The 13480-nt window shown below is 44.7% G+C and overlaps 1 protein-coding gene across 22 annotated transcripts in view; it reads left to right on the top strand.

Moving 5' to 3' along the window:
- Positions 1–13480, top strand: part of PTPRS (protein tyrosine phosphatase receptor type S) — a 164825-nt gene that overhangs the window by 88941 nt on the left and 62404 nt on the right. For 13 of the 22 annotated variants that reach the window (XM_030031769.1, XM_030031777.1, XM_030031773.1 and 10 more), the window contains exons 5-7: positions 3758–3946; positions 7343–7351; positions 11133–11150. In XM_030031769.1, the coding sequence (XP_029887629.1) occupies positions 3758–3946; positions 7343–7351; positions 11133–11150 (216 nt within the window). The remainder of the gene's footprint in view (positions 1–3757; positions 3947–7342; positions 7352–11132; positions 11151–13480) is intronic. The other 9 variants (XM_030031774.1, XM_030031785.1, XM_030031776.1 and 6 more) reach the window with 1 other exon arrangement.

Genomic DNA, 13480 nt, shown 5'->3' on the forward strand with positions numbered 1-13480 from the left:
CACAGGTACATACATATTGATGGAAATAACTTGATGTAATATCACAAGGTGCATAATGCCAGGATACCTGTTGGGGAGGGGACAGCTGTAAGTGTTCATAAACTTGATGAAAAGAACAGGGATAAGTTTCAGGAGTGCTGGATTTTGATCCTGATTCTGCTTAAAACTGGTGTCACTCAAGCTGCTTCATCTCTGTGTTCTTGGTTCTTCCACCCTGAAGTGAGGATAGTTGACTGCTTAGAGACCAGCCAGCATCCATGAGCTGAGCGACATATCTCCAGAGAAGAGTGAAAAATTACTCCTCTTCTTCACTTCAGCAGCATCCTCATTGTGGCTTTCTGCATTCAATACATAGCGCGTCTGTACATGCTCACACCCTCCTTCTCCTCTAAATTATTAAACAACTGTGCACACCCTGCGGGGAAAAGAGCAGCAGCAACACCCGCTTTATCTTTCTTTATCATCTTCATTTCCAGCACAGCTAATTATCTAAACACAGAGCCGCCACCTTCTAGAGCGACAAGGAGACAGTGAGCACCGGTGTCTCCCTTCACTGTAGCTGGTGACCCTTGCTTTTTCAGTATGACCGTGTGTGTGTGTCAGCGCATGCGCCCAGGTTGGTTCAAGGCATGTCCCCCAGCATAGAGCGAGTCCTCTGGTAGGATTTATTATAAATGAACATTGAAGTGCTCTTCTCTCCCTGCCTCCCTCTGTCCCTCCTCCCCTATTCTTTCTCACCCTACTTTGTTCAGTGGCCTTGAGATAATTCACCAGCTTTTCATCAGGGGGGCCTTTAAACAACTCAGTCTAAGAGCAAGTATGAACAAGGTGTTTGGGATGCTCTGTTAATGTGGCAAGTGCAACACGTGAAAACATTTGCCTGCGTAAGCTGGTATGATTTTCAGCAGCAGGCAGCTGCCCAGATGTGCCCTTGAAGCATCTTCAGCTTGCGTCTTGGTTCTTTTGTTCTTGCAGTTGCCTGGGCTGCTTTTAGAAAGAGAATTCACAATCCAAACCATTCCTTTTTTATTTATTTGGTAACAGGTTTGGAGTGATGTTTGGGGATTGATGGGGAGGGTGGCAGGGAGTGTGTGTGCATGTCTTGTGGGGATTGAGTTGAGGTTGTAATTGCATTATTACAGGGAATCCAATTGTTAGGGGATGAAGGCAGTTTCACTCTCCGGGCAGGAAGGAAATCTGAGCACTTGAATCGGTGCAATATGTGATGTTCAGAGATGCTTCCTCCGCTGATCTGATCCTCAAATCTGATCACGCCTCTAGTCGCAGTTGTTTTAATTAAACTCAGAGGAATTCTGCACATTGTGCTGCAAGATTAACATTTTTGTTTAATTAGAAACACTCAGTAATAATAGTTGTACCGGGCCTCCCCCAACACACACACACGTGCACACGCACGCACACTCACACACCCCCCCTGCCAGTCAAGAGGGTTATTATCTCTGTGGATGAATTGGCTCATGAAATTAACGGACACGGGTTTGAGCCAGGTGGAGTAGCATCACCAGGGAGCAGGATAAAAGAAGTAATCAATAATGATGTCATCTGCAGCCAATGCGGCAGCAGCTCAGCGGCTCCTTAACAACACACCACCGCCTGGTTAAATAGCAGAAGGGAAGAGAAGACAGTAAAAGCCTGGCTGAAAGCTGTGCAAAGGCGAAGCAATTCCCAGGGCCCCTCTGTCCTGAGCTCGCTCTTGGGGGGCTGGGATTTTGCAGCACATGTGATCTGCAAGAGCGCACACTGTTTGGAGACTCCTACAATGCCCAAGCACAGCCGGGTGAACCGAGAACTCAAAGGTTTGGTTCAGTCCCTAGTTAAAGATGTTTATGTTTCTAATTTAGAAGGCAATATCCTGGTTTAGAGGTGCTTCAGGTGCACCGAAATGACTACGCCTTTATACAACTGTAAGTTTGTCCATACTAGGAGATCTGTATTACTTTAGCAGTTATAAAATGGTATGTGTTTTTGTTTGTGGTCACATTCCTTTGATATGTGAGGAGAGGTGTGGTTAATACATTTCACTCTCCAGTGAGTCACAATAGATCCTTTATAAGTCTCCAACAATGGTCAGAGGAAGGAAACAATGCATTTTTAAACACGCAATTGAGGCATTTAAACCCTTTTCTTCTCTGCAGTAGCTGTGCACTGCTAATAACAGTATTAGACAAGAGTTTCTTGGCCTTGGGTATCAGAGCATTGCACAAACCTTTAGCTCTGCCTTCATGATTTCATAGATTTCATAGAGTGTGAGGCACAGCAGTGTGGAATAGCTCTTACCCAAATCACGTGTGTTTGGAGCTTGTGTAGAGCAGTACTGGGATCTGGCAATTCTGCTTTGCTCGTACAGGAAAAGGCACCCACCATAGCAAGGCCACTGGGTTTCTCTCTTGTTCCACCGTCTCTGGGTTCAGCCATACGTAGTTTGGCTCCATTCCTTCTGGTACGTAATGTGCCAGCAGTAGGAAATGAGCTCTTGTTGTGTTTGCAGTTGGCAGGAATGTTTCCCAACCAAGGCGAGGGTTTCCAGCCCATCTCTGCTGCCGCTGTGAGAGCTCCCATTGGTTTCAGTGGGGGGCTGATTGTGATGTATGTTACTTTTTTAAAAATCCCACCTTTTTAAAATCCTTTGTTATTTTCCTTCTGTTCCCTCAGCTGCTTTTGGGATGGATTCAATGCCATAGATTCCCGAGGCTGTGATTCCTCAACATGCCTCATTTGAAATGATGGAGAATCCCTATGAAGTCTCACCCTGGTGCCTGCATCCTCCTTCCAGGCTGCCCTCCCCTAGAGACTGATTTTCAGGGGGGAAAAAAATGGCATGTTCCTGAGCTGTATCAGCCAGCACAAGACAGCTCTCTTCCCCATGAGTTAGGAGGTCGTGACAAAGATTATGGGGGAAGCACTGGGGTTTTGTATTAGTTATCACAAATTAGTCAGCATCGGTTAGGATTGCCCTCCTCCTCACCCTCATTAGTGAAAGCAAAGGCAAGATTGAGAGGAAGCAGGAAGCTCAGTTGAGCCTGTCTTTTAGGTGCTCGTGCCACGTCCCTCTTCTTCTAGGGCAGCAGCACTCTGAATTAATAAATCTAAAAATCACACCCTGTCTGACAGCACTTGGCTTACTGTTGTTATGTATGTCCCCTCTGGTAACTACAGCTGGATGATATTTCCCTCTCCTTTCTCTTCTAGTTTCCACTGTGTCTTTGACAGGCCTTTTCACATAGTCGCTTTCATTATTTCTCTTGTGCAGTTTGTTTCATACTGTGGGGTTTGGAGGGGGAAGATGAACCGCTCCTTTTAAATGTGAGTGTATAGACTGTACTCGGCAGTGCAGGGATCTTTGCCATATGTGTGCACAGCTTCTGCTGTAAAAACAAATAAGTGCGAGTCACTTACCTGACAGAGGGATTCAGTGCAAGACCTGGAGAAATTTTGAAATGACTACTCCCATGCCCCAAAGGGTTTTAATAGATTGCATTTAAATGTAGAATCTTCTTGTGGGACATGAGAATAGTCACATGAAATGGACAAGCTGGTAAATTTTACTGTATAATGTGTTTTCACAAACCATCTATTGGACCATTTACCATAGCCTTGTTTTAAATTGCATTACACAGAGTACTGGGCAGCAAAGTCTGCCTGATGCTTTCTTTGGTGTATTCCATTGAACAGCTCCACCAGCTGCCCCGGTTCCTCGTACGTGTTTAACCACTCTTCCTTTGTTCTCTACCACCAGAGGACCAATTACCTCCTGGCTTCCCAAACATTGATATGGGGCCCCAGCTGAAAGTGGTGGAGCGGACACGAACAGCCACAATGCTCTGTGCAGCCAGTGGGAACCCAGACCCAGAGATCACTTGGTTTAAAGATTTCCTGCCTGTCGACCCCAGCGCAAGCAATGGGAGGATAAAACAACTGAGATCAGGTAAGGTCTCTGTGTGAGACTAGAGGAATTGAGACCTAGATAGAGACGTGAAGAGACTGCTCAGAGGTTTCTGAAGCAGAGGAGAGAGCTGATAGACATGGGCACCACTGCTGTGGATTCGGGCGTTAGCTTTTCTTTGGTTTTGGGACTTGAAGTTCTTAGCCAGGGAGTGGTTGGAGTATTTTCCCCTCCAACCCATCCTCCTGGCCTTCCCTACTGCCTAGTTGACATAAAGGGAATCCCAGCAGGGAAGGTGGTTCCCGTCCAGGGGACACTGTAACTAGTTCACTGGATAACGGTGCTCTTGTGGCTGAGGGGAAACTGGGGACTGGATGGGGGCTGAGGGTTTCCTCCTCAGACCAAGAACTGGGTAAGGAAGAAAGAACCGCTACAGCAGACATGGCTTTTTAGGCCACACACACCTGGTATAGGGTCCACAGCTCAGGCAACCTCTTACGGTCGAAACATGATCCTGTTTGTGTAAATTGAGCCTCTGAAAGCTGGCGTTGAAGAACAGCTCTTGCAGGATCTCTCCGGCATCAAGTCCCTGCAGTCATCGCTGGAGAGCAGTTGTGAGCATTCTGGAGTGACCCCTTGGTGCTCAGTGGCACTGCCCATGGAGTGGATCTCCATGAACAGATGTACCCCAGCTCTGTGGCTCTTGTCAGTTTTCTGTCTTTCCCCATCTGCTTGTCCATCTGTCTCTTTTGTTTCTTTTATGTTTGTTGTTTTGTGTGTGTGTTAAGGTGACACCTCTTAATATTCACATTTCAGGACCTGTTTTTATACTTGTTAAATCTGCCAGTTCACTGCGTGAGAATGTGTGTATGCGTGCAAGGAGGGCACAGGTGTATTTATTTTTGAATGCTACTGATAAAGCACTTCCATTGATAGCTGCAAAAATGAAATAAGCTTTGGAAGTTTTACCTTTTGACAAAAACTAACCTGAGAAATAATCTTTTTGAAATACTGCTTGGACTGACTGCTTTGACCCAGACTAAAGAAAACATATCTGTGTGGTTGGACCTAGCAAGCACTAGTGTCACTTCAGCTACTCAGAACGTTCCTCTGGCCAAGCGAGATGGAGCGTTTTGAAGAGTCTTTTTTGGCAAAAGAATGGCATTGTTGTAGGTAAAGGGAGAGCAGAAGCTTCAGTGAAGCAAGTGGGGTTGCTGTGTTCGTATTAGATGTTTTACAAGTCAGCCAGTCAAGTGATAGCTGACTACTTCTGCCCAGACCTCTGCTGGCTCTGAAGAATCAGTTCTGACTACTGTAATGCTGGATCTGAACATCAGAGAATGTTTTTCCTCTTGCCCTGTTCGGTAAAGATTCTACATAAAGATTTTTAGTTCTGTGGGCCACCAGTAGAAAAGATTCCATATAGTTCCAATTCAATGTAGTTTTTCTATACCTCCATAAATGCATCCTTATTCAGTGAAGCAAACTCACAAGCAGATACCTAAACTGCTTTGTTGAATTAGAATGGATTGTTGAATCCCACAAACACAGATGAGATTGACCTCCCTGTTTTATCGTAACAGCTGAGGCAAATGCAAATGAAAAAAATCACTCAGCATAAATAATGAGAGGTAAACTAGAATTATATCATGCTCTGTGACCATGATCTGAAGTGTGAGTAATGCACAGGCAGATTATTTTTAATACATTTATCATCTTGCTAGAATGCCTTTACACTCTTTAACTGGGTTTGATCTGGTGTTTTCCTTAAAACCACCTGAGTGCTGCATTTTTATTCCAGTGAATTGGTTAGCCTCAGAGTGAACCCTTGGCCTTTCTGATAAATCAGAGGATACCTGCTGAGAATTAAACTCATTTACAGCTGCTTTGAATTAGTAAGCTGGTGAAACCCTGAAGCATCCCTGTTGTCCTTAGGGGCAGAAACCTGTTGGTTGTGTGAAAGGGAGTGCAGATTCCTGGACAGTCAGGACGTCTGAGTTCCCCTATTTCATCTACTTTTATGGCTTTCAAAACTTGCATGTTCTGTGATGCAAAGGCCTGTGAAAGTGCAAAACATACTAACACTAGGGTCGTCTGTACTGTGTTAATATTTTGGTCAGTGGAAAGGAGTTGTTTTAAGACCAAGGCAGAGCAGATTCAAGCCTGTATTTGTAACCTGAGCATGATGTGCAAGGCAGTGCCTGTTTGAGCGCTGATGATGTGAGTGCTGCTAAAGTCAGAACTTAATTTAATACATTTATCTTTCCAGAAAACAAACTTTGCTGCCAGAAGTGCGGCACTAGCACACATTAGGGCATTGGATGCTTCAGGACACTGCTGATGAGCTTCAGTGTCTTTCACCCACAGGTCATCAGTATGACTCCAGCCCAGCTTCTTGGGGATTAACAATTACACCCAACTAACGGGTGTTTGACAAGCCCTCTGTGAATAGGAGTGCAGGGAGGAGGAGTGACCCTGGTAGTAAGTCACAACTTCATTGCTGCACATTGTGCTAACAGATTTAGTGCAGAAGCCAGAGACTGTGTTGCCTCTGAAGACTTATCTGTGCATTGCTCCCTGATGGAGACTGGGACAGGCTGGGAGAGCAGCAGGACAGGACAGTCACCCAGATTCTGCCCTGGAGGCGAAGGCGTCAGGATGTCAGCTGTGCTGCTTTATTACAGAGGCTGTTAAGAACTGAATTTATATCAATGTATGAGTTAGTGGCAAACATGCAAATTAGCTCATTAAAAGGTACAAGTGAAATGTCATACACAGAGCTCTGCAAAACTGGGTAGCCCTGTCCAGATTTGGTTCTCATTTATATTAAAACTGAGTATTTTGCTGGCAATATAAATGGACCTCCGAGACCATGGTCATTATATTCACATGATCCCAGGGACTGATTTATGTTACGGGTCTTCAATATAATTGAGAAACAGGTGATACGTCATTAACCATAGTGGCTTTTCTCTATCCAGTGTTTCTTCTTCTCCTTTCCATCTCCAGATAAACTTTCCAAGCCATTGGAAATCTTATAATGCTCGGGGGTTTTGACTGAATGAAAAGCTGAATTGTCAGTCAAAAGCAAATGGGAAGAACCTCTGTCTAGGCTCCTGCTTCCCTTAGGCATACATGAACATCTCAGCCTTAGAGACCCAGGTTGTCTAAGAGTTTAATTGGTCTTGGTGGTGGAAAAGAAACAGATATTTCTGCTTAACCCCGGTGCAAACAGTCTCAGGACATTTAAAGAAGCCAATGTCCTTTGCTCAGCCGTGCCACCTAGGGGGGATAACGGGAGGCAGCCTGCAGCCACCTTCTTACATCATAGAAACACTAAAACCTTTTGTGTCTTGTGTGTGTCTTTTGTTTTGTAAATAACTGGCTATAACAAACTTCTTTTTTCTTTTTTTTTTCCCCACTTTTTTTAACATTCAGAGACCTTTGGTAAGTTTGTTCAATTAAAAAAAAAAAAAAAATCAAACCAAAAAATCCCAAACCTGCTAATGTCCAGACTTGTAACCCTTGCCCTTTAAACTAATTCCTTTGTAACAGCTTCTTAAGAGGCATGCTATGCATTTCTTCTACTAACTCTTTCAAGTAGGGATATTCTGCCCTCTTAATAAATTTCTGCAGGGGTATTGCAGGCTACAAAAAGAATAATGATAATAATAATCCTAATTAATATATCTGTATAAAAAGATAACACCTAAATATGAACCTCCTAACATTGGGTAGATTTTTGTATCTTAGCAACAGTTGTCCTGGAATTCCCCAATTACACAATAGCTTGTACCCTGGAACTGTGATAATTGTGTTCACACCTGCAGGAGGTCTTGGAGTTTCACATCTAACAGGGTTATTGGCATTTTCAGAAGGGAGAGGTGGGGGTGCAGCATTTTCAAATTGAAGCTGTAAATCACAGGTCATTAGCTATGGGAAAGGGTTGAGCAAAGGAAAAGCCCCCCCCGCCCCGCTTCAGATCATCTCTGTCCTTTGAGAAGCCAGGAGCCTGTCTGCAGAACTCACGTCACATTTCCTCCGTGTGCCAAGTCCCCTTTTGTTATAGAGATGTAGCAATTGCAGCTGTCAGCCAGGATCCGGCATTTTAAAATTGCAGAAGACCCTTGATGATTGCTTGCTTGTTTAGAATAGAAAGCTCCCTCCAGCCCTCGGGAGAAGAGCATAGCACACACATGTTCTCACACGTGGCCTGACAGAAGGTGGGGATGTGTTTTCTGTCATTACTATGGCAATGGTGACTGTCCTCCTCTCCCTGTTTTCAAGGCTTGGAGAATCCGTAGGCAGCTTGGTATGTGGGAAGTCAGAGGAAGGGGTGGTGGAAGAGCAGATCCCATCCTCTGTGACAGAGGGGGACACCTGCACGTGGTATTCTGCCTGGCACCATCTTGGTCCTTTATAATCCAGAGGCAAGTCCTTTAAGCTGCCTTTTGCCTCTGCTACTAAACACTAGGCTGGCCATCTGGGCTCATGCAGCCTCAAAATTTGCCCTAAATAGGCAGATCTCCAGATCCTAGGAGGCTGTGGAAGGCCATATGAATAGTTTGCACGTGGCATCTCCAAACCAGCTTTTCACTCAGAAAGTCAGCATCCAGTGTGAGTTCTTCCTCCTTTAGTTTTCCTGCAGAGCTGGTGCCCTTACTCTGCCCTGAGCAGTGGTTAGCCTTGTGCACTTGTTCATGCACTGTTTAGGACACCAGGCAAGCCAGCTATTGAACACAGGTGCCTCCCCTCCACCACCATGACCCTATATCAAATCTTACAGGACCTGTCAGAGTTCTTCAGAATAATTAATCTATTTCATATCCTCTTCTAGCACCATCCTGCTGCCCCTGTATTGAATATGAAGCTGGTTAGATGTGAAACTCCAACAGTGAAAATCTACCATCTGTGTCTCTCTGCCATTCGAACTGCTGTTCTTTCCTCACAAGTTACCTGATCTCATTCTGATTCAAATTCTGCCCCCTCCATCCCTGGTGTGGGGCATCTTGCAAAACATGTTTTGCTCTTCACCTCTGTGTTCTGTGTGCCAAAGTTAGAACTGGAAAGACCAAGGTGGCATTGCTTGGCTTAGCTTGCTCTCCAAGAGCACTGTCTCCAAGACAGTCTGTCTCCGAGAGCTGCTGACAACCTATTTCCAGGGGCAGCGCTGATGCTTAGAGGGAACGGGGAATAACTAACCTACAATGACCCAAGAAGGTAGCGTCTGCTGTTGTATGTATACTTACATAGCTCTAACTTCCAGCATGTTTCTCCTGTCAATTAGAGTGAACCTTTGCAGGAAATTGCCAGGCTTAGCCAAGGCCAAAGAAGCTTTATAGCAGTGGGTGACGTTGGGGTCTCTTCCCCTCCTCTACCCTCTTCCCATTAGCCTTGTTCCAGATTTGTGCCACAGATGGCAGATTTTCACTCCAGTTTCGAGACAGAAGGATGTATCAGAGGCTGTTTTTATTTCCACTGAATTGAACTATAACCCTCTGCTGCTTAGTCTCTCTCTCTCGCTCGCTTTTTAAACCCTTCCTGCTGTCTCCTGTGTGGAGATCTGCCCAAGTACACGCTCCCCCCACCTCTTTCTCTTTCAAGCGCTGTCTCTCCAACCTTTGTCCTGATAGCTAACCAGCCTGCTTTATTAACCTTAGCTAGTTCCTAACCCTAACTAGATGCTAACTTTTCTCTAGCAAATAACCTAACCTTTTAACTAGAAGCTGAGTATAACTAGAATCTAATATCCTAACACTATAGTACCTCTCTTCCCTCATCTCCTTTGAAAAATAAAGGTGAACTGTAATCAGTTTCTATATATTTTTACCTTCTATCCTGAAAATGGAGGACTGAACCGCAGCACAAGAATGAGCAGGGCTGAAGGATAAGGAGGGAAGGGGTTTTCTGGTGGTTAAGGCAGAAGACTGGCACACAGGAGGCTTTGACTCCTGTTCTTGCCTCTGCCACAGACTTCCCTCTGTGACCTTGGGCAAGTTGCTTCACCTCTACCTCGGTTTCCCCATCTGTAAAGCGGGTGTAATAATGCTGCTGTACCTCACTGGGGGAGAGGAGAGAGTGTAAGGCTGCTACTTATCATGCAGCGTGCTATACGAGCCCTGGCTGAGAGGTGCTGCAGAATGACAGCATTGTTACCATTGCAGAGAAGCTCTTGCATTTCTCCCTAGTAAGAGGCAATACTTGTAATTGCGGAATCTGCCCTGTTCTCAGGATTGGGGTAAAAACCAACCAGCTAAAACCCCTTCTTTGATAAGCTGTGTGACAAGTTTGAATGCCGCTGTGAGCAAAAGGACCTGCCGTGTTTTCAAAGGAAGATGGTTGCAACCTCAGGAGGTCAGATGGGGGGACAGTGATTTTACCATTGCCAGTGGCATGGTTCACCAGCCACAATGTCACTTCCTCTCATCTGTGAGACCTGCCTAGGCAGAAGACTTACGTTAGGCACTTAGGGACAACTGGAGGGGGTTTGAGTAAAAATAGCTCAAGGGAGATGCAGTCAACAGGCAAGTGTAGCAGGACTCCTCTCTCCATACAACTCCCTCTTGCACTGGCATTAGGGAGGCTTCCAGAGCAGTTGCATGAGGTAGCCCTGTCACTTGTACAGTAGCATGGCCTTCTTTAGTGCAGAGCATCTGGCTTCAGTCTCTGTGCAGAGCCACTGAAGGATAACTGAAGGTCCTGATAAGGACATGCATTGAATTCCTTGCACATCTGTGCCAATAACTAAAGTTTGGAACTAGGAATTTGCTAGCAAAGGTGGGCTCAAACTTGCAACTCTTAATGTGACGCAGGATACCAGGATGTCCCTGGCTAACATGGCCATAATGCCAACCCTTTTCCCCAGGAGTGATGAAGATAAATGCAGGTTCATCATATGTTCTGCAAGTAGCAAACAGTAATGTTAGCTGAGAGCTTGAAGATTGTCTTGGCATTCTTAGCAACAAAATGGAGCCAGTCTTAAGACTTTCCAAGCCAAGTGCCACGGAGGCTCTGTAAACAGCCAGCTAAATTGGACTGCTTTAAAAAGAGCATCCCCACCTTAAGTACCCCGAGCCATCTTCAATCTGTCCCTATAATTTAAGATGAGGCAGAACAGGAAGTTTCCTACTGGGAACTGTCTTCCTTGACTCAGGTCCTTTTCCCACGGGCAGTCCAGGTGTTTGGGGTTTTACAGTCTTTTCACTTATTTTCTTTGTTTTCTTTGCAGAAGGTACACCGATCCGAGGTAAGACACCCCCAACTCACTCACTCACCCACTCTCCAAACACTTCTCTTCACTCAGTTCCTGTTTCATTGACCTGTGCTCAATAGAGATTGTTGTTGTTGTTGTTATGTTTTCTTGTCCTGCTTTACCTCTGGATATTTCTTTTTTATACCTGTCTTTATTTTATGTATGGTTATAATGTCCTTTTTTGTTTGCTGGGTGCACTTAGTAATACCGATACTGTTACTCTAATAACGTCTCAGGCTGCACTGCCTCAGATTTATGGTGGAGTTTTAAGAGCTAATCTCTCCAGGACTGTGAAGGACTGAAGTTTATCTTGAGCATTAAATGCTATCAAAGCTTGGTAAATACTTAGGACCTTCTCTTGATTGGTGCAAAGTGCTCCCGAGCCACCGATGGTGGTGAAAGTTTTCCAATCCTTGCTCAGTCAGAGCTTCAGCACTTACCATGTCAGCATACTCATTTGTTTGGCTTCAGAGCCTTCTTTCCCCTTCCTCCCCACTCTCTTACCTTTAGGTTTCTCTGGGAAAGATACCAGTGGTAAGTAGCTTCTGCACTGTCTCTTTAATGGAGCCAAAAAGATACTAGACCTCAAGCTGTCATGGAAGGTCAGCAGGAATTGGGTGTGCACCCCTTGGAAGACCCTGCTTTGGTTTTATCTACGCTGGCAAATATAAAAGTCCATAATTCTCTGCTGGTAAAAGCAACAGGAGGTGCTGTAGGTGAGATTTACTTTTTCACACATCATCTCTATTGGCTCCTGACAAGTGCTGAAAACTGACTGACCTCTCTCAGCATAATTTCCACCACTGCATTCACCAGCAAAGCTGCAGTGGTCAAGATGAAAGGGGTGAGTCCGTATTCCCCTGACGAAGCTGCCTGCCTGCAGTTCATGGTTCTGTTCCTGCTCTGCAATGTGGCTTCGTCTCCCCTTGTGTACGCTCGGACAACCAATGCTTATGAGCCACACAAAAAAATTGTCTGGAACCAGTGGAAGCAACCCACAGATTTGTCCAAATTAACAGAAATTTCAAGGAAAACTCACTGACCGGCTCTCCACCAAAGTGGAACTTTCCGATAACAGAGCATGCTCAAGCTGTAATTCAGTATGAAATATGCTCAGCTGGTGTCTCAGTGTGAAGCTTCAGTCTATTTGGTTTCTAACTCCTGTTATGCTGAAATACCTACAGATTCTTTTGAAATGAATTTATTTTGGTTTAGTGGTTTGGGTGGGGTTTTTTGTTCTTTTAATCCTATCTGTTCTGCCTTTGGGAGCTACCAGGCACAGTGGATGCTGGCGGGAGTCGCACTATCACACCCCATCCCTGTCATAAATACTCTCACAGCCTCACGTCTTCCCACGCAGCATCGTTTTTCACCCATGCACACACAGAGGAACATGAGCTCCGTGTCCTTCTCATTTGAACACATTGGTTTTTCCTTCCTGAAGAGGCTGTATCTGCAACTAACAATGATATCATTTGCACTTTTCTCACTTAAGATTTTATCAGTAATATTATGCTGAGCTGGAATTGTTTGGTTTTCATATTTAGGTTTTTTTTCCAGAGATGGGAGTTAAGAGTCTTATCACATGTGAGCTCTGTCCATATCTGTAGTATAATCATGTACTCCTAATACATAAAACATTTGATAGCCTGTTGAATTATTTATGTAGTAAGTATTTTAACTGGAGTTTTGCAGGGATGAAGCCTTCTGAGGTAAATGAGGCAGTTTTCTTCCATGTAGTTACATGCTGCATATCTCTGCATGTTTGCTTACAGGAGTGTTTAGTATGGGCTCTGGGTATATTCTTGTAGGCTGCAATAATGTACAGGTTTAAAAAAAAACCTTAATCCTTTTGACCCAGTTGGTGTAAACCACACAGGCAATTTTGAAGTTCCAATGCAGTATTTACAGGGTTTTCCCTTGGGAATATTCACTATCAGTAAGGTGCTTTTCACACTGACTCTTATCTCCTGTAGGCTTTCTGTGAATCGGGCATTTAGGTACAAAACAAAGGCAGCAGTGATAAAAATGCTCCAGGGATCCTAGGCAGTGGGTGACAAAGCCTTTCGCTTTTATGGTCACTGCTTCAAATCAAGCAAAGGAAAGTCAACTGCCTTCTGATAGATTTCTGGGGATGACAGTAATATGGATTATTGAAGTTGATTTCATGAGTTCTGGTGCAGAATGCCTGCATTGCAGAAGCCACAAAAGTTGGTACTTTTGCTGATCATTTCAGTACAGAGAGTAACACTTAGTATAGAGGGGGGTATTAAATTTTCTCTTGGGTATGTGTTGCGTATGTGTCAAGCCGTAACGCTGAGCGC

This window comes from Aquila chrysaetos, chromosome 12 (assembly GCF_900496995.4).
Source record: "Aquila chrysaetos chrysaetos chromosome 12, bAquChr1.4, whole genome shotgun sequence".
NCBI classification, from domain to species: domain Eukaryota; kingdom Metazoa; phylum Chordata; class Aves; order Accipitriformes; family Accipitridae; genus Aquila; species Aquila chrysaetos.